Source organism: Lepeophtheirus salmonis, chromosome 14 (assembly GCF_016086655.4).
Source record: "Lepeophtheirus salmonis chromosome 14, UVic_Lsal_1.4, whole genome shotgun sequence".
Taxonomy (NCBI): Eukaryota; Metazoa; Arthropoda; class Copepoda; order Siphonostomatoida; family Caligidae; genus Lepeophtheirus; species Lepeophtheirus salmonis.
This window is the reverse complement of record NC_052144.2, coordinates 28,213,693-28,234,514: the sequence shown is the minus strand read 5'-3', so window position 1 is coordinate 28,234,514 and position 20,822 is coordinate 28,213,693. Positions and strand designations below refer to the sequence as shown.

The 20,822-nt window shown below is 32.2% G+C and overlaps 1 protein-coding gene across 2 annotated transcripts; it reads left to right on the top strand.

The window, feature by feature from the left end:
- Positions 1-424: 424 nt before the first annotated feature.
- LOC121129600 (protein gustavus) lies at positions 425-2,765 on the top strand. 2 transcript variants are annotated; one of them, XM_040725327.1, is made up of 5 exons: positions 425-677; positions 951-1,109; positions 1,858-2,034; positions 2,094-2,252; positions 2,309-2,765. In XM_040725327.1, exons 1-5 carry the CDS (start codon positions 629-631, stop codon positions 2,464-2,466), a joined length of 702 nt encoding a protein of 233 aa, XP_040581261.1. In that variant the 5' UTR covers positions 425-628; the 3' UTR covers positions 2,467-2,765. The 2 variants fall into 2 exon arrangements, with proteins under 2 accessions (XP_040581261.1, XP_040581260.1); XM_040725326.2 differs by having other exon boundaries at positions 447-677; positions 934-1,109.
- Positions 2,766-20,822: the final 18,057 nt, after the last annotated feature.

Below are 20,822 nucleotides of genomic sequence, written 5' to 3'. Positions count from 1 at the left end.
AGTAAGTGGGGGAATGCCTCGTCTATGTAATAAATAATATATCAAAATTATTTTCATGTACATGCAGCCAATAAATCATTAATAAGACAAATGAGTTGAGTCAAAAGAAACATCATTTTTCATCTTCTTGAAACTATAAAATTGTAAGAAAAAAATCTATTGACAGTTTTATACTCTTAGAAGTCATTTATCAACTCTGTAAAACCATCAAATCATTTAATATACTTCTTTATGCTGTGTTCTTACAAGTAGGTTTAAGTTTTTCTGATGTAGCTCTTTATGAGAGCCTAAATTTAAAAAAATAATTAACTAATTGACTTTTTATCCATATTTCATTGCAATAAATTATTTCACAAATTGATATATTAAGATTATAATTAATCAAACCTGAATTATGTCAAAATATGGACAATAATTAAACTTTAGTATTTATCAAAATTAATAAACAAAAACGTGAACTTAATTATAAATTGTACAAAATTAAATAGAATTGAGTATCAATCAAATTTCTAATTACATTGAACTGTACAGAGAATGGACTACAATGATATTGATGATCAAAATGAGTCAAATGAATCGATTGTTGATAAGATGCCTGTAAGGTTAGAAATATTACTAGATATGCCAGATGTTCCTTTGGATATACAGCTTATGCATGCCTGGAATCCAGACGATAGGTATATTGTATAATCATCATATTTATAGGTTTACAGATGGATCTTAATAATAAATCCTTCATGTGTTTTCATTATTTGAATATGTGTATAACTATTATAGTGTGTTTATATTTTGTAGGGTAAAAATATTTCATTATCTTATTAAACGTTGAGGTAGATATTGTTTTCTATTGATTCCATAATTACAATAGACTAAACAAGGTTCTTTAATACTCAAAGTATTTACCCATTCTATATTTCTACTTGTCTTTTTAAGCTCTGATAATATTTTAGTAAAAGAGGAGGACAGATTAACATTCCACCGTCAACCCGTTGCCCAGTCGACTGATGCAATACGAAGTAAGATAGGATACGAGAGAGGACTTCATCTCTTCGAAATTAATTGGCCAAATAGGCAAAGAGGTACACATGCTGTTGTGGGATTTGCTACAGGTAATTAAAGCTTATTATCCTATTTGTAGTAAAATATCATTGATAAAGTCTTTATACCACATAATAATGAACTAAAACGACAATTTTCCTCAATTTATGAAAGTACCATATCGTTAATGATTAATGCTATGCATCATTCCAATTTGTAGCTAAATACGGAATACCATTCCAAATTATTTTAAGTATTAATTAAACATGGTAATTATCAGAGATTGGGACTTGGACTCACAACTCGATTTCAACACAAATCCATATTTTGAAGATTCGTGGCCCCACTCGGACTTGAAAGACATTTAAACTTTTTCACTGGATATAAAGTACTTTTTAAAGTAACTTTTATTTTATGAAGACTTGAGACTCGACTTGGACTTGCAGTATAAGCACTTTTTCCAACCTCTGATAATTATTTATAGAGAGTAGCGTATATTAATTTCAACTACATAAACTCATAGGTTGTAATTGAAATCTGAGAAAAAGATTGGGCATAATTGGCCAATCGTAAGTAGTCCAGAAAAGGAATAACAAAGAGAAAGAAAATAGTTATAATATTTAATAGAGATGTCTCCTCAAATAATATATCGCCACATAATTTTAAACTTTTTAAGAGGTAAAAAAAATATTTGACTTTTCTTGCATGTAAGTGTACCAACTTGCAAAAGTTGTTTCGCTGAGGCTTAAATGATCTACAATCAGTTAATGATCACTTTTACATAAATTCATATCTATATTTTAAATTATTATGTTTCAGATGAGGCGCCAGTTAAATGTTTTGGTTATCAAAGCCTTGTCGGAAACAATGAATTTTCTTGGGGATGGGATATAGGAAGAAGTAAAATTTTTTTTGATTCTAAAAATATACCAGGTGCTACTTATCCAGCTTTTCTTCAACCAGATACGACATTTTATGTTCCAGATAAATTTAAAGGTAAATTAAATTTATATTTTAAAACTTGTATTGTTTATAGTTTTGCAATATATACATAGTTGTTCTTAATATGGATGACGGCTGCATAGGATATTTAGTTAATGACAGGTATTTGGGAACTGCATTCAGAGGTTTAAAAGGTAAAAAGTTATATTTGATAGCTTCATCAGTATGGGGACATTGCGAGGTATCAATGAAATATATTGGTGGAATTGATCGTAAGTGGCCTAATGAGTTATTATAATTTGTAAATGGATAATATATTATATTTTAGCTGAACCCCTTCCGCTTCGGGTATTATGTCGTAGAGTTATAAGAGTAAATTTGACCAAAAATGGAATAGAAGATGGAATGATAGAGAAATTAGAACTACCACTCACATTATATGATTACTTAAGATATAAAGATCATCTCTCTGTAACTTCAAACTAATTTTTTATGAGATAATTCTTTTGGATGTAAAGTTGCATTATTAATTATTGTCAAATATGTATAAAGGTACTTGATGTAAAATTCAGTTAATTAAGTACTTTGTCGTAACAAACCATAGTTCTTAAAATATGTATTTGATGTGATATTCAAAAGCTGTAAGACATTTTTATCCATATACATCAATATAAATTGAATTTTAAATCGAGACTTAGTCCCTCTAATGTTCTGATTTTGTGATTCCTTGTTTTCAGATTGATTTTATGACTTTAATAGAAATACATTCATAGATGCTAAAAGAAGTTGTATATTAAATGATTTAGAACATTTATTTCAGTTCATTGCAGGATATATGGGACAGCTGTAACATTCTTTGCTTATAATTCAATTACTCTGACCTTGTTTGATTCAGACACGTCAAAACTTGACACAACATATGTTTGCTATTTCTATTGTTTATTTTTAGATTATAATAGTAAGGATTTTTTTACTTTTTCTACAAATTATATTTGAATACGCAACTGTCCTTGAAACCAGGGACAACAATCTAAAAATAAAGTTGGAGTAAGAAATTAAGAAAATTATACTAAATAATATTCTTGAGAAGTTAATAAAGTTTTTAATGATTAATTTACTTTCAATGTATTTAGCAGATTAAGATATAATAATATTTATATTACCGACCATTGATCATTATTTGTATATCACTAATTCAGAGTCATGCCCTGACAATCAGACATACAAGCTGTGGTGTGTTGATACGAGTATATAAGATATGAAATAATAAAAAATCAGTACGATGCAACATCAGATTTTTTGAAAAAATATTTTTAAATATTAAATTTTGTGGAGAAAAATTTCAAAAATCCATAGCTATTCACAGACAATGAAATTATTTGAAAAATTTAATTAAATTTCAAATATTAAATTTTCTAGTAAGAATCAAAAACTCCAGCCCTCCCCTGCAGACGGGAGCTGTTATAACTTTTTTGATGTTCGAGAAAATAGGTCTGTTTCAACTTTCACAGTCTCTCCTATGGAATAGTTTTGTTGAAATCATGTTTCACAAGAGAATCAACAAATTGTCTTTTGAATTACAACACAACACGATAAATCTTGTTTATATGGTAATACATCAATTGACGGATAACAAACTTTAATTAGATACCTAATTATCTCAGCATAACTACATTATAAAAAGGCATTATTATTATATAATTAGAAATAGCAAATGTGCAGTTAATATTAGATAAGCTATCAAAACCTTTCATTCTTAACAGTAAACCTTTTGCCAAATTTAGTAACGTCAAATATACCTATAAGTAGTGTTGTGCCATACTTTTTCGGTAAAGTCCAGTTCATAATAAAAAATAATAAAATTGCCAATATTGATTGGGGGAGTAAGGATACATGTAACAAAAAACATTTTTTTTAAACTATCATACGTTTCACAATTTAAAAGATAATTCAACGCCCAGGCAACATGACATAGGTAGTTACCTAAAACAAATAATTTCAAAGTATTTTTGATGTAGTGCAATAATTAATAACCATTTATTGGTGTGTTCGAAAGTAACCAAAATTAGGATACTTGATACACCAGGAGGAGACATGATACAGGGTAGGAGGAGACATTTTACAGGCTAGGATTAGACATGTTACATCAGGAGGAAACATAAAAAAACTGTCATTTGTTATATTCAAGCATTTATTCTACTCTTTAATACAGTTTGTCACCATAAACTAAATATTTATAATAACATATATACGACAAACAAATAAACATTTACAGAAATAGAGCATATTTAATAATAAAATTATAAAACATATTTTTTACTACCGAAAATGTTTACTTTTTGTGTCAATAATTTCAATGTCGAAATTCTCTCTAACTGTAAGCATTAGGCAACCCGGGTTTTATGTTGATTTGATGAAGAAATGAAGACATTCAATTATATAAGAACAGGGTGGTTACTTTACATTTTAAAGTAATTGACAGTGTAACATGTCTCCTCTGTAACAAGTATTCTTACTCTACCCTATATTACATAACGAGAGATCAACAAGAAATTGTATTCCTGTCCTTTGGGAAACGGAGCGTAAGTATTCATAACTTCATAATAATTCATAACTAAAGCTGGGCTATTTTATCAAATAAATTACTGTTTTGAGATTAGAAAAGGAAAACAGTTGGTAGAATTTCCCTTCTTGTTTATTCATTATTTCTCGAATTATTGTTGCGCTAACATCACCTCAAAAAGTCTATTGTTCGCTGAGTACCTTTAAGTTTGTACAATAAAATTAGAAAAATGCCGAAAAAAAATTCTCCCTATGCCTGGATTGAAATTAATGGAGGCCATGAAATTTGGAGCTACCTACCGGACGAAAACAAAATATTTTGTCGAATATGCCGATGTAAGTACTCTTCCAGCCCCCTATTCAGAGTCAAACGACACTTAATGTCCTCGTCCCACATCCAGAACATGAATGTATACAAACAACATTTGACTCATGATGATTCTGACAGCTTTAACACCGACCTCTTAAAGATGCTAGTTTCCTGTAATATATCTTTTTTTACCATGGAGAACCCCCATTTTCTCGAAGTTTATTAATAAATATCCCGATAGAGCCGTCCCTAGTAGAAGGACTCTATATAGATTAATGGAGGTTGTCAGCAAGGATGTAATCTCCAAAATTGGAGATAAGGATATTTTCCTAGCTGTTGATGAGACTAAAGACAACTGGGAACGATCAATGACAGCTATATTGATGGGCCCATTGGATGACCGTTTCTTGGGTCGTCCTTATCTAATCAATATGTTAGACATAAAAGTTGCTAATGCCGTTAATGTTGCAAATTTTGTTGTTCAGAGAATTCAACTAACTCTTGGTGTGAACTTTGATGAAAATAAGTTAAAAGTTTTCATCACGGGTGGAGCGTAATACTGTAAAAAAGCGGGCGAAGGCCTCAAAAGAAGCTACCCCCAATTGAAACATTATTTGTGTAGCTCATGGACCCCATAACGTAACTGAACTTGCACGTAAATAATTCCCAAAGACAAACAAGCTCATTTCAGAAATTAAAAAAAGGTTTTTTTTTTGCAGGGCTAAGAAAACGGAACTTTACTGCTTCTTACCAAATTCCCTTACATCCAACACCTATCCTCGTATGCTAGGGAACTTGGTTGAAAGCAGTTAATTACTATTTCAATGACTTTGAAGTAATCAGGGAATATTTAAATAACCTTAATGAAAAAAGATCAACAGTCGTTAAAGCTAAGGAGATTATAAGTGAAGAGTTTATTTATGAAGAATTGTCAATAATTAATCCTAATCTCAACCCAATTACCGAGGACATTACCGCGTTAGAAGGAAGACTCCCTTTACTTGTTAGCTTGACTATTGTCGAACTAGAGCCATTGAGAACAAAATGAAATACATTTTTAGATGAAAATCCAGTGTACAGCGATTTGCGAGACATAGCAAATTCTGAGGAATAATTTACAGAAACACACATATTGTAAATTGTGACTTAGAGAGGATTTTCAGCATATTGAGAGCCATTCATACAAAAATAAGATCCTGTTTATCAGTAAAAAGTGTCAAGAGGAAGCTAATTATAAAATGGAATATTAAAGTATTAGATTTGTAAGAGTAAGTATTTATCATATTACTGTATTTAGGAATATATTACATTTATTCCTAAATACAGTAATATGGTTAAGAACAACAGCATGAATGGAGTCAAAGGGGTTCTTAGCTTCAAATGGTGTGCAAAGAGTTTGCTAACATCAGTTTCTTAGGGTTAAAAATTGGGTATGCTCCATGGATTCCAATATGTTGAAGAACAATTTATTTAAGATAAGTATAAGTCGTTTTAAATACTAAACATATTAATTTACTTTTCCTTTTCTTAGTTTTACAAATTATTTAGAAGACGAAAAATGAGGATTCTTCATGGAATTTGAAGTATGATAGGAAAAAGACGGATTTAAGTTCTATTAATAATTAGTATATTTTTTTCTGTATAAAAATGTCTCACTATTTTTGTATATTTATAATTTACATTTGTCCCTAATAATTTGTTGAATCCATTCGTAATATTTAATTTTAATAACTTCAATTTTGTTTCATTTGTCCCTAATAATTTGTTGAATCCATTTGTAACATTTAGTGTAGTTTGTTATTATCAATTTGTTAATTTGTTCTACTTTCTGTATATTGCTACTATTAACATTTCTAATTAATATTTTTGTTATAATTAATCGTTTTTTATTTATGCTTTTTTTATTTTACCCATACTTCTTTAACTTAATATCACAAATATACGTTATAATACTTTCTTTTTTTTTAATTTACTAGTAATTAATTTTAAAAAAACATTTATTGCTACACTAAATATAAAACATACAATCAGTACGGTCACGTGTAATAATAACTTTAACTTTCGGTGCCCTCGCAATAGTTTGCCGGATTAGGTATCCTGCAGTCCGTCCTGAAGGTGTTCTAGGGATGGTGCCTTGTTTAGCCAGCCTACGATATCATAATTCATTCAAAAAAATGGAGAGGCTGGAGACGGAATGTCTAAATTTAGTAGAAATCTAATGCTACAGATTAAGTGATAATCATAAGTTTTTGACATTGTATGACATATCATATTAGCGAATTTTGTTAATAAATCTATAATATAGAAATTTCGAAGTTTTTTCATGATTTTCACCAAGTAAATCAGGTATTCCTGAATTTGTAAATTTTAACTACTTTTTATATTCACTCTTCCAGTATAATATGAAGAATAGAAGATTCTCATTTATATACCTGCATCATGTGATATTCTATCCTCCAAGACCGTAACTTTTAATCAATAGTAAGGTTATTAGAAATACAAGGTTAGACCAAGGAATACTAAAAATAAGTTCTAGTATTCCTCAGTTAGACTATCATATAATCGGGCTTGCTAGAATTTTCAATTTGATGTATTGTACTGACTGTTGGGCAAGACAGGCAGATTTCGACAAAACACGCAACCACTCATAGTCTATGACGTCATTGTTGCTAGAATTTTCAATTTAATGTATCGTTCCTACTGCTGGGAAAGAAAAACAGATTTTGACAATACAATCAACCACTCATCTACTATGTCGTCAATATTAACAGCATGGTGGAAGTCAAACATCAGTCGGAAAAGCGTTATGGTATAACTTTGTATTTCTATTAACCTTGCTACTTCGTATATTTATTTTAAATAATAAATTATGAAATAGCCATGACGTATCAAGTGAGATGAGGGAATCGGCAGCTGACAAACAAATGCATAGGATATTTTTGAGTTAATGAGGTAACGCCGTGTAGGAAATCAATCCTAGGACCGATCCAACACTAACTATAACTTACTAAAAAAAAGGTGAGTGACAACAAGAATTACCGAACTTTATAAGTATTGAGACTGAACTGAACCGGAACGAGACTGAACGGGACGGGACTGCAGTCTTCAGTCCTAAATAAGGACTGACACAACACTACCTATTTGTATTCATTTCCATAAAAATACATCTGTATATTGTCGAGCAATCAAGATACTTCCAAACATTACAGTAGAGTGGATATACATGGGTATACGAGTACACCATACTCAACGGAATTGTGGAAGATGATCCTAAAAAGAGGAGAACTCCTCTTACTCTTACTTTCTTTCTGAAATCATTATCTCATAATGGCATATACAAATGAGACAAATTTTAAACAAAGATAGAAGTTGTCAAATTAGTTTGGGAGAATTTATTACTCATATATTGAGCAGAAAATGAAGACCGTTTATGCTTTCCGTTCATTTTTGAACGTTGCTGCATATGAGTGAAAAAAAGTTGATCGTTTACGAAAAAAATCTTTGAACGGTGTTCATTTCTTCCCTTCTTCTTCTAAGACCTCTTTTGCCCCATGATCAAACCTAAAACCAAATAGCGAAGAGAGACCACGGGAACTATTTTTATTTAAAATTAATTTCCTACAAGATTATTTTTTTTCCTGCAACCTCAATCACGTCATTGCCGTTGTTGTATCACGCAACCTTTCCTCCTAAAAGAAGCCGAAAGAACCCCGAAATCAGTAAGTAGTTATTCAATTCAATAATTGTTGGGAATCGTTAACAGCTAAAAATAGAGCATATTCAAATTCAATCAAGTGAAATAGTGAAACACTAATTTTGTGAACTTTCAAGGATTTTATAAAATCTCTAGTTTCACAGTTTTACTATAATAAGGGATGGGATTTTAGTAAGAGTGCAAGAAAAAGGCAGGACCATTATTAATATCCGCTACCTGTTATTTGATTTGAGGGGGTGATAAAAAATGAATGACTGCTGTAAAGAGGAGAACCTTCCACATTTAAAATAGGATTAGTAGAGGAAAAATATTACAACTACATATATTTAAATTCATTTATTTTTCTTTTATTATGCATTTTCAAATCCATTTACTCTAAAAATAAGTGGGAATTCTTCTTTTAGAGGGTGATCTTAAAATACCAAGAACTATTAAATAATGAACTAAAAAGAAAAAAGAGCTCACGCATCAACCGTTTTCCCATTTCTAATTGCTATACTTAGTTTTTTCTTTACACAAATCCCTTCTTTAACTATAATATATGTATAAAAACCTATATTCAAATAAATTATGATAGAGAAACATTGTCGAATCTTTTGTTTTTCGTTCAATCTTTCTAAAAATAGTATTTGATTTAGAACAAAGAATCTGAACATATTTAAAATGTATTAGTCAAAATACATGTAGACTAGACATTCATTCCTGTAGGTAACAGTCAAGTACGGATGGCTTATTTAAGCTTATGGCATTTACCCATAATTAAAATATCGAATAGACAATGTAAGATCATATTCTGGTACTTATCCCAGTTAATTTATTCAAAGTTAACTAGCGTATACACTAAGATGTACCATTCAATGCGTTATCTGTAATTTTGTCTGGATCAAGTTATCTTCTGCTGCGCATATATAATTATACTTGAAAAGTTTTAATTATGTTAGGACAGTTTTGTTACTCTAAAGCAATTTGAAAATGATATTAGTCAGCCAAAATTGATTAATTTTATCGGGTTTAAAAGGTCTCAATTTCAAAAATATTTTGCCATTTTTTCAAGATCTCAACTTGTAAAAAAAAATATGTACAAGTTAGCAAATAACTATTTCATATGATTTAAGAAATAGAACTACTTCATTACCTTTATTGTATACAGCTGATAACAAAATACATAGTTAATTTTTATGCTAGCTTTAAAACTAAGTAGCGAAATACGAATGTTAGCTATCAGAGGTCCATGGTCGTCCTACTATCTTTTCCCCATACAAGATGTTGCTTATTATTATAGCACAGATCACTTTATCATTTTGTTCATTTCCCCTTATGCTGTAAGCATCTTTTGTTCCCTTTTCAGAAGTTACCTTATTAATTCAGTTTAAAGGTTGAATTCATGAAGACTATGTAGATAGTTATAGTCTATAGAATAATATACAATACTCCTAGCGGAAAGAAAAAGTGTTGCTTTTGTACAAATGTTTACGTGGCCTTTGTTTCGTCACTTATTTATAAAGCCTTATAGACTACTATAGTGAATTAACCATAGAAATTTTAAAAAAACATTAATAATTATGTGAAGATGAAGTTGACACTGCCAAAAAAAAAAAAAGGTTGTTGACCAAAACATTCAAATTGTCGAAGTTATATGTATATAGTATAGAGAATATATAAAGTGACAAAGTTTTAGTTAATGGGACTGCAGTAGAGGATTATGAGTAAGCAATTGTCGGGGGCATAGTTATGCTATGAATTGAATCTTGTTAGCTATTAATGCTTATCGCTTATTAGTTATCAGTAACATCTAAAAGGTTTAAATATCGCATGGATGGTTAACGCCATGCTTATGCAATTTCGTCAGATGATAGATAAACATTTTGACTGAATTATTTACGTTTCAAACAAGCGCTAAACTTACCGTTTCGAGAATGAATACGGTTATTCGAAAATCGAATAATACATACTTAATGTTATTTATTTTTGTATTCCAAAAAATTCGTAGAAAGCAAAAGAAAAATTAATTAATAAAAGTTGTAGCACATATATAAAACTACAATTTAAAATAAACAAAAATATTTTTACACAGCCCCAGACAAAAATTTATGATTTGTTTGAAATAAAAAAGATACTTTTATTATGTCCATAGAAATAAAGGACCAAATATCGCATAGATGGTTAATGCTAGCTTTATACAATTTCGTCAAATGATAGATGAAATATTTTGGTGTAGTTATTTATTTTAAAAATTAAATATTTAAAAAAAAAAGTGAATTATATAATTATTAGTTATTTCAAACTTGAAAAATACCACCTCTATTTTTTTTTTGGGGGGGGGGCAAAAGCAGCACAACTACAATGATCCATTTTGGACACTAATTCGAATTATTTAATTAGATCATGGATGGATAAATGACTTCTTTTATAATATCTGGACAATACAAAATTAAATTAGTAAATAGTAAACATAAATGATAATTAGAGCCACGACCTCTTCATTCAAAATTATAATACGTCATAACTCATATGTACGTCATAAATAAAGTTGTTGGGGAGGGGTTTCTATTGTATTATTATACCATAAAAGTATAAAGTATTGTATGATCACTTCATGTTTTTGTCCTTCAAAATAATAAATTTGATTGATTTACTGCCCCCAACAATAGCTGACATGAAATTCTGCGACGACAGTGCCCTAACGCAATCTATATTTATCTATGGTGTGTTAACAGCATTGAGGGCGCTTCAAACATTTTTATGTTCCTAATCTTCTCTGTATTTTATATTCGATTATATATTTTTAATGGAACTTTTCAGTTTTTATAGAAGTATAGGATGATTCCATATAAGGTCTGGAGTAGTTGATGTATTAATAACTATATTTTCCATTGTTTTGGTCAAATCCCTTGCGTTAGCACTCTATGTATAGAAAAAGAAATACTTAGAGGCGACAAGGTGTGCAAAAGGTTGAGCAATATATTTCAGATAACAAAAGGGTTACAGTCAAAGAAATGACGTCACTGCTGATTTTTAATAATTTAATAAAATATATATTTAATGGAGTTATCTGCATGAGGACTTGTACTTATATCGGATTCGGTGACGTCTTAGCTTAGAGGCATAATGACTTGGACTCATCTTACAGTCTGAAGACTTGAATTCAGAAAAAGCATGTGCTATGGATATCTAAGGATCACTGTGCGCCTGTAATGACAAGAATGATGTATTACATGCATTGGAAGAGGTCAATTCGTATGTGAGTAGATATGTGTATCATACAAATATGAAATATATATACAAATTGTATATATATTAAGTAAATAAAGAGATAGTTATGGTCTCAAAGTGTTATAAAAGATATTTTGGTCAGTTTTTGTGGTTTTTAATTGATGATATGACTATATAGTGAATATATTATTTTGTCTGTAAAGTGATATAATTGTCTATATGTATTTCTATGAAGTTGGATACTACCAGAACTGTAGTACTCAAGTCATTTTGCCATAGATTTCATCTCTGAGTATGATTAATAAGACTCAACTCAGACGAGATAGTAGGAAGACATGGAGGCATGCTAAATTAGAGTAGTCTAGGAATTTTCAAAATCACATGAACTCAGGAAAGATGGACTCGACTACAGCAGAAAATATTACATTCAAATCAAGGAGTGTTCTGTTAAAATTGTTTTGGTAATCTAAGGATTTGTGTGTATTTAGTCAAGAAGAACATCCTTATCTTCTACAATGTGGTTGTATTTCAAAAGCGATTTTAGCAACTAAATAATACAAGTTTGAGTTAAGAAATTGATACCAATGGACGTACATTTCATGATTTAACAAAAATAGAACTGAAATTATAAAGCAAACAACTATAATAAAATGTTTCTATATTTATTCATCATATATATAAATAATACAAATTAAATTTTAAAGGTATCAGACACCAACTATTTATTAAAGAGTTTATTCGGACAATTTCATTATTTGTCTTTTGGCAGGTCTGATCCGTATTTCTTCATAGAACTTAACACGCTTATATTGTAATTTAAAAAAAATAGTAATAAAAGTGAACACTATTGTTTATTATTACAAAAGAAAACGAAACTTGAAATTGAATTGGGCGCCATGATTCAATGTAAACTTTACTTCGATCTCTAGGAAACCTATATAAACTACGTCCAGATGTCCAGACGTAACCTTTGTCCAAATTGAAGCAAACGTAAGTAGTACAATATTTTACCATTATCGTTAAAGTCTAAAAATACAATTTATAAACAAATACAATGTAGGAACTTCATTGATTGACAATCTGTAATCACAACTGGGGAAAGTACATTCAAATCTGATAAGGTATTAAGAAATTGAATTCCCTTTAGCTGACATTGAAAATAACACACACTTTTCTCAAGTAGAAGTTTACTAGCGCCTTCTTAATATTTTAATCCACTATCCCTTGTTGTCCCAAACAGCCAATAAAAATCCCATCTCACCTCTATGTATTTCTTTCTCTATGAGACTATGACTCCATGTACTTTACAAAGTGGATATATATAAAAGGTCAGTCGATAAGAGATTTTTAGTCTTTGTTTACTGGCTATTTTGATGACATAACAGAGGAGCCAATTTAGGAGAAAATTTGATAAAACAAATTGTATTTTATATATTTTATTTTCTCATCAGACAATACTATTAATGTAAATTTTGACCATCCAACGATTACGGTACTAAAATTATTATTTTTTAAATAATTAAACGTTTTTTTATATGAAAAATAGGATATCTGATAGATTTGTACAGGTTGCTATGCACAAATATGCCTAGTACCTCTAGAACAAGACATAATTCATAGAATAATATGAGTTAACACTTATTTTCAGCTAACGTCAACCAGACTGCGTAGTAAGTTTCTTATCGACACACTTTATATATAGTCACCTTGGTATTTTATCTCTATGGAGGTGACAAACGTAAGTCAAACTTTTAGTATCTAAATAATCTTTTTGTTAGTCTCAGACTTAACCTATTAATAGCAAAATCCACTCATGTTTCTTTGATACAATAAATTAAAAAATAAAATAAGAGAATTCTATGTATATAAGGATCTGAAAATAAAGATCTATTAAATATTTCAGCACAATTCTTTCAATTAATTCAGAGCAAAATGTCTTGATCTTAATAATCTAATGAAAGATTCTATAAACAGAAGTAAGATGTCTTTGGATAGTATATTTTATTATTAACAGTAACTCCTTTTTTAAATAGCGTGCCTTTGTTATATTGTTATATTTCGATGGTTAACCCTAATAATTTATTTTAAATAATTGTCTATAGAAACTGTAAACAAAAAAAAAGGAAAGTCCACTGAGAAATAAGAACGCTATGACCAAAACATGGAGCAACGCCTGGTTACCATTCTAGAGCTATCCACGTGTGGAAAATCACTATCAGAGATCTCTACAGTGCTAGGATGTAACCACTCTACTGTGTACCGGGTGACCGCGAGAGAGACACCAAAAGCTTCCACAGGGTAAAGATAAAGGCCAAAAGAATTGGTTGAGAGAGTTAAATATATGGTACTATTGAAGGCAGAAGAGGCAAGGTGACCGTCAATGCCCTTACTCGTTAGTTTGACAGGAGCCAGATCACCATGATCCGCTTGGTGAAGTAAGACTTGAACCTTAATGCCTACAAGAGAGCTCATCGTCAGGCTTTGAAGCCTTTGGATTGAGTAAAGTGTGTGACCCAGTGCAAAATCATCTTTAAACAGCTTGAGAAGATTATTCTTGGCCTCCTACACCCCCAACTGTTCCCCCTGACCTTCGGTATGTTAGGGCACCTCAAGGGGAAGCTTTTGGGAGTCTGATACACAACAAAGGCCAAATTAAAGCGCCATCATCATTGCTTGAGCCAACCTAGAGCCAAGCTTGGTAAAGAACTGCTGTCCAAAGTTTCGCACCAGGGTCGAGCTTGTCATTAAGGCAAAAGGTAGATATATTGACAGAAAGTGTAAATGAGGTGCCCTTTGATTGTATTTGTGAATTAAATTTTCCAAATTTGATGATATTTTTTGAAATATAACAATTTTTGTAATTTTCAAAAAGCGTTGCATTTTAGAAGGAGGAGCCTGTATCTAACTAAAGAAGTTCAGAAATTGAGTTTAATGATTCCTCAGACAGAACAACCGAAACTGCATTGATTATAATTTCAAAGAATTATGATATCATACAAGGAGGGATACTATCACGAATGGAGTAGTAGAAAATATGACCTACCAGCAGTGGCGTCTTTTGAGGGGATTTCAGCCCTTGCAAATTTTTTATTATAAAAAAGAAACCAAATATCAAAATGGTAAACCTGACAATTAGAAGAATGTTTGGGAAAAGAGAAGCTTAGCTGCTATAACTCAGAGTAGAATTGAGGATCAATATCGTAGTAATTCCTGCCTGTATCATTGGTAGATACTGAGTTTTCCTTCATCTAATAGCTGCTTACAGCTAATCTAATAAACCGTCATTACAACTGAGCTGCTCTTCTCCAAAGCATTCTTAAGGGTTACTATGCTGATCTTCAGTATCTTTTTTTAGTATACTGTTAGTTCATATTTTCTACAACTCTATTCATAATAGTCTCCAAAAAGGTTGTGCCCGGTTCAGGTTCAGCAGTTCTATGGGGTCCGGTCTCAATTCTTTCATTTCAACGTTCCGAGCTTCTGTCTTGGTTCAGCTTTATTGGTCTCGGTTCCGTTCTTCGGTCTCATTTCTTTTTTATACATGCTCAATTTGGTAACAGGCACTTACAACGCAGGGCCTCGCTAGAAAATTCGAAAAAAGATAATAGATTCTAACAGGGCCGCAGCTACTTTATACGCAGAGTGAGTAGCACCAGCAGAAGCAACATTCATTTTTCCATCTTCATTTGGGTACCCCACAATACACATCTTTCCCCTTCTTTCCTTTTTAGATCATTACGGCTACTGAAAAGAAGAGACGTAGACACAGAGTGTCACGTTTTCAATTAAGTGTGGGGAGTAAAGTATTTTTTGTGGAAACAAAGAACAAGAAATCTAGTTACGTAATGTGTAGCGAAAGTGTTGAGCTTTTGAAAGAGTACAATCTTCTGCGTCACTATGGGAAAAAACTTAGAAATATGAGTCAATAAAATGGGCTTTAGAAATTCAAAGAAACTTCTGCTTGAGAAAGTTTGCTGTAATTAATTAATATGTCACTGTTACAAGTAACAAAACAGAATTATTATGATTATGCGGCCCGCGCACGTCATTCTTTCAGTTATCAGGCAGCAGTAAAAAAAGTTTGGTGACCCCTGATCTAGCCAATGTAAAGTATATACAGTGTGAGGAATCAATCATTAGAATCCTCTTCGATGCAGTTCTAAAAGTCTGACAATTTGCACTTGGCGCCATTCAAAAGTGCTGACCAAAATCTACAATTTGATGTTCAATTCGTTTTGGTACAATCAAAAATGTTCGAGCAACAAGCAAAACAGCAAAGGGTGTGTGATCTCCTCCGTACACAAGTCGATCTCCGACAAAAAGATCTTCATAGTGGACGCTGTTCTGAAAAGAAGAAATGATCGCTTCTTGGCTGAATCAATAGCTCAGGTCAAGGGAACTTTCAGAACCAAACATCCAGCTCAGGTCATAGTCCTCGGCGTCGTGGCGTCGACAGCAGCAAAATGCCTCCTTATTTCTTCAAGGCAAAGGAGAAAGACAATACGGACGTATACTACAAGTTCCTCAGATACCATGTCTTGTCATGGTTGAAGAGCATGTTCCCAGGGACAACTATGTGTTTACCCGAGACGGAGCTATCTTACTCTGATTTTGAGTGAATCTTTGATATCTCTTGTAGAATACGTAATTTTTTTTCCCCATGCACTTGTCAATTTAGTTTTGGTTCATCTGAGTCACTGAAGTTTCATCATAATTCATAATGTCTTTTGAAGAGACAAGATACGGTAAGTTAAAAGTAGGAATTGTGTGACTAGAAAGTTTTTTATACGTTCTAGCTATTCTTCTTTATTTTCTTAGTTGTTAAAATTCTTAAATCCGAGCTAGGAGTGAAGAAAATAAAAGTATACCTAGCACCGTAGGACTAAAAGACCAATGTATCGCTCCTTAGGACCATTGAATGGTAAAAAATATCCAACCAACTTAAAGGGGGGAGGGGGGACTGATTAGGAAATAAGTCCTAGGACCAATCCAACTCTACTCATCACCCTATATATTGAAGGTTTCAAGATAAAAACACGTGAATTTTAGTTCTACATCCTGTATATTCTTAAACAAGGAATTGCAAACAAAAATAAGACTAGAATTAAAATAGAAAAATACATACCTATACATCAAGGTTAATAGAAATACATGGTTAGACCATCATGTAATCAGGCTTGCTAGAATTTTCAATTTGATGTATTGCACCATCTGCTAGGCAAGACAGGCAGATTTTGACAAAACAAGCACTTACTCATAGTCTATTACGTCTCTATTGCTAGAATTTTCAATGTAATATATCTTTCCGACTGCTGGGCACGAAAAACAGATTTTAATTTTTCACTATCGAAAGCTTTTAAGCTACTTGAAGCACAAGGTTTAATGTCATTGTGCACATTGATGAGAAAAAGTTTAAAGTGGACGCAGAAATTAGTAGGCAAAATGCAAGAGTCATTGCTTTTGATCCGAATAAAGTCCCGCCAGTTTTGAAGTTCAAGAATCCGCCCGTATTCATGATTTTTGGAGCCATGGCCACCGATGGTTCCATCATGCCACCACATTTCAATGAGGCTGGACTTATGATGTACCTGAATTTCTTGCTACCCTAGATGGAAAATAAGTTTCGTTAGAAACAATGTGGTAATTGTACAGGATTCTGCCCCCATCCATGCCTCTAATGCAACTCATTCCTATCTGAGATGGTCCTGTTTTTGTGAAGGCTGAAATCTGACTTAGAAATATTCCAGATTTTAACATTCTCCATTATTATATGACGCGGAGCATCCATCAAGAACATGTCAACAAAGGCTCCTACAGATTTGTTAGTTCCCTAAAGGCTAGTATCACCAATAACTGCAGGATGATTCCCGCTAATCATTTAATCAAGGTAGCATGGATTATTCAGACCATGAATCAAAGAGGTTATTGAAGCTGGAGGAGGCCACATCAAATCAATCAAAATACAAGGTCGATGGCAACAACTTCACAAATTTTCATTAGATTTGATCAATAAATGACCATCTTTATTGATATAATAATTTACCAAGAACAAATTTCCAATTTATTTGCAAACCCCTGTGATTACGAAGTTCTGCTTATCTTTTACCTAGGATAAAATGAGAAACTTGTCCTGGGTTACAGCATTCGATTATCTTGCAGTCTTGAAGACAACAGTTCAGCCAACTATTTGAGTAAATAAAGATATCTAACCAAATCATTAGGTTAGACTAGTAAACAGAATTGGTTTGTCACAATCTTCATCAGATGGCTGAAAAATATATTTAATGTTTTCTTCATCACTGGAAGCAGGGGAGTAATTATCTATGTCATCAGTTTTTGACTGATCGAATAACTGGGTATTGCAAATATTCCTTGTTGATCTTATTGAAACCTTTTACATTGACACGTCAGAAACAGCAGTCATCTAAATGATTGCTTAGTTTTTCCCCCATTTTGTAGGTACATGAAACTCAAGTTTTACATTTTTTTCCTTGAGATTATAATCTTAAAGTCTCAAACAGGTTCTGCAACATTTGTGAGAAGCCAAATGCTTTTTTTGGTCTCCAATTAGTACTTTAAAGTATACAAACTCTTAACAAAGTCAGCAATGTTTCGCCCTAAGTCGTCAAAGTAAGGGATCCACAAATATGGCAAAACATATTTTGATCATTTGAGGACTTTCTTCTGTGAGATATAGAGTCGTTGTTAGAGCAGCAAGAATAGAAATGTTACGTGTTGTATTTTGACGTATGTAGAGGCTGCTCCATTAAAATCTGAACACTTTGAATTTTAAACTTCAACAAGATATAATTTATTAATTAACATTAATAGAATTTCAGCAAAAATTAATACTATAAATAGATGTGTGTTTGAGCTCTCTACATCATTAATGTAGCTGTTCTTAGCGGCAATGATGGATTCCAGGCGGTGGAGGCCTGGCACCCGCTGCAGATATAGTAATCTATAATGGCATACGAGTGCTGGCTGGTTGTAGCTTTGAGGATCTCCGTGTTTGGATGACAGACAATGCAGCCCTTCTTTTCAACATGCACCCAAAAGAAGTAGTAGAAGGGGCTGGCATCAGGGCTGTAGGGGATCCAAAAGTGTCGAGAAAGTGTTTAAAAGAACTCAAAATACTCATTCAAAAGAGTCTTGCAACGGACGAGGTAAGTTTCTTTCATTACTGGTGTCAAAAGTGGGCTCTCCACCCTCACAAGGATCTTTCCACCCACTTTTTTTATACCTCTCTGGACGGTCTGGTGTTAAACCCCGAGATCTCTTGCATGGACTTGAGGGGATTGGCATGAGCTGTTTTCTTTCACTCGTACAGATCCAGTTTGGTCTTTTAGGCAGATCCCTTCTTCCTCTTCAACGTTTCGGACTTGCTGACCACTACTTGGAGATCCTGAATGGAAATTCATCGATCACGTTCAAGAGTAATTTCCTAAACTTGTACATAAACTGGAGAGCTCAAGTTTGTTTTGTTTTTTAACTAATTGTTTATACTTTAACACATCAAAATATGAATTCATTTCAATAACTCAATCTTCATTAATTATTGAATTAGTAAGTGTTCAGATTTCAATGGACCACGCGATATACGAGTATATGTAAATATCATTGTTGAATGTATTATATATAAATTGTTATTAATTCGATTACAAAGTTTTATAATTGGCGTAAAAAAATTTCACCTCATAATCTATCAATCTGGAACTCTTGATGGGGGTCACACAGTCTCTATTCTCAAGAATGGACTAATCTATGACGTTTAGATCGGGGCTGGAGGGGGGCAGTAGCCATTCAAATAGGATTCCCTCCACTGTTGCGTTTTTCTTGATGTGTAGGAAGGGATACTTTCCTGTTTGAAGGTCTATGGCTCATTCTGGAAGTACTGTTTGGGGCCGGGGAACAAGATCTTCCTTCAGGATGGTGTTGATATACTCATTTGTGTTGATCTTCAACCCTGCCGGTACAAACACCAAAGTAACTTCACTGTTTCAGTCAGGGGCACCCACACCATTACAACTCACCTTTTTTGGCAAGAATCCGATCACTTTGTATGTTAAAAGCCTGTTCCATGGTGGATATCTTATCATCATTGCACACAATGTTCGAAGCGGTGTGAGTCATCAGCTTCTGAAGAATGGAATTGCTTCTCTCAAGTCTTCTAGCCTTGACCTTGATTGCCAGGTATTATTACCCCTTCAATTTGTAGGAATACATCCCAAAAACATCTGGGATAAAATCGCTCATTGTTCTTGCACCCATGTTGAAATCCTCCTTGGATTTCTTCCAACCCTTGTCCTGACGACTCAGGACGTCCTTTTTGACCTTGGTCAGCCTGATCTGGGTCTTTCCTTGATAGATTAAGTATTTTCCTACCTCTCAATGGTTCTCTTGATGCGCATGGGTTTAAACTCCATGCTTTTCAGGATGGCTGGTCGAGATTTGCCCTTCAGGTAGTCTTTGATTATAGCCTCTCTATTGGCTTCCTTTTCCTGTTAATAAAACTGTTATTTTATTGGAAACTGTTTGTTTTGATCTAGTTTCGACGCTACTAGAGTTTGCACATAATATATCGCAACCTTACAAATAATTATATTATATAATGTTAAATTTAACAGGAATTTACATGGACTCTGTATTTAAGAAGAATACACTTTTATTAGGGTTGACCTTTTTTAAAACAAAAAGGCAATTTTAAAAATAAAATTACTATTATTTACTAAAAGATACTAAAAGTAATAAAAAGGCTTGGTTTTTTCTAAAAAAAGAACATTTTAAGAATAAATGAAAACTAATTGCCTTTGAAAAAATGTACTTGAATAAATATTAACAAAAAGTTTAATAAACAACATTTTTGTGGAAAGAAAAAAGTCACGAAATTCTTGTTAGGTAAAAATATTCGGGCAAAATATGAATGTCCTTCCCATAAAAAATTCGAGACTCCATGCTTATGGTTATATTATTATCCCAATACCCAAGTTAGATATTTTTTCATAACAAGTTGGAACGTTAAAATGAGATTTTTTTAAAACA

Excerpts from the sequence above, each read along its gene's own strand:
- LOC121129600 (XM_040725326.2), top strand. The coding sequence starts at position 535 with ATGGACTACAATGATATTGATGATCAAAATGAGTCAAATGAATCGATT. Across the intron at positions 1,110-1,857 it reads TGTTGTGGGATTTGCTACAG|ATGAGGCGCCAGTTAAATGT; the intron begins GTAATTAAAGCT and ends ATTATGTTTCAG. Across the intron at positions 2,253-2,308 it reads ATATATTGGTGGAATTGATC|CTGAACCCCTTCCGCTTCGG; the intron begins GTAAGTGGCCTA and ends ATTATATTTTAG.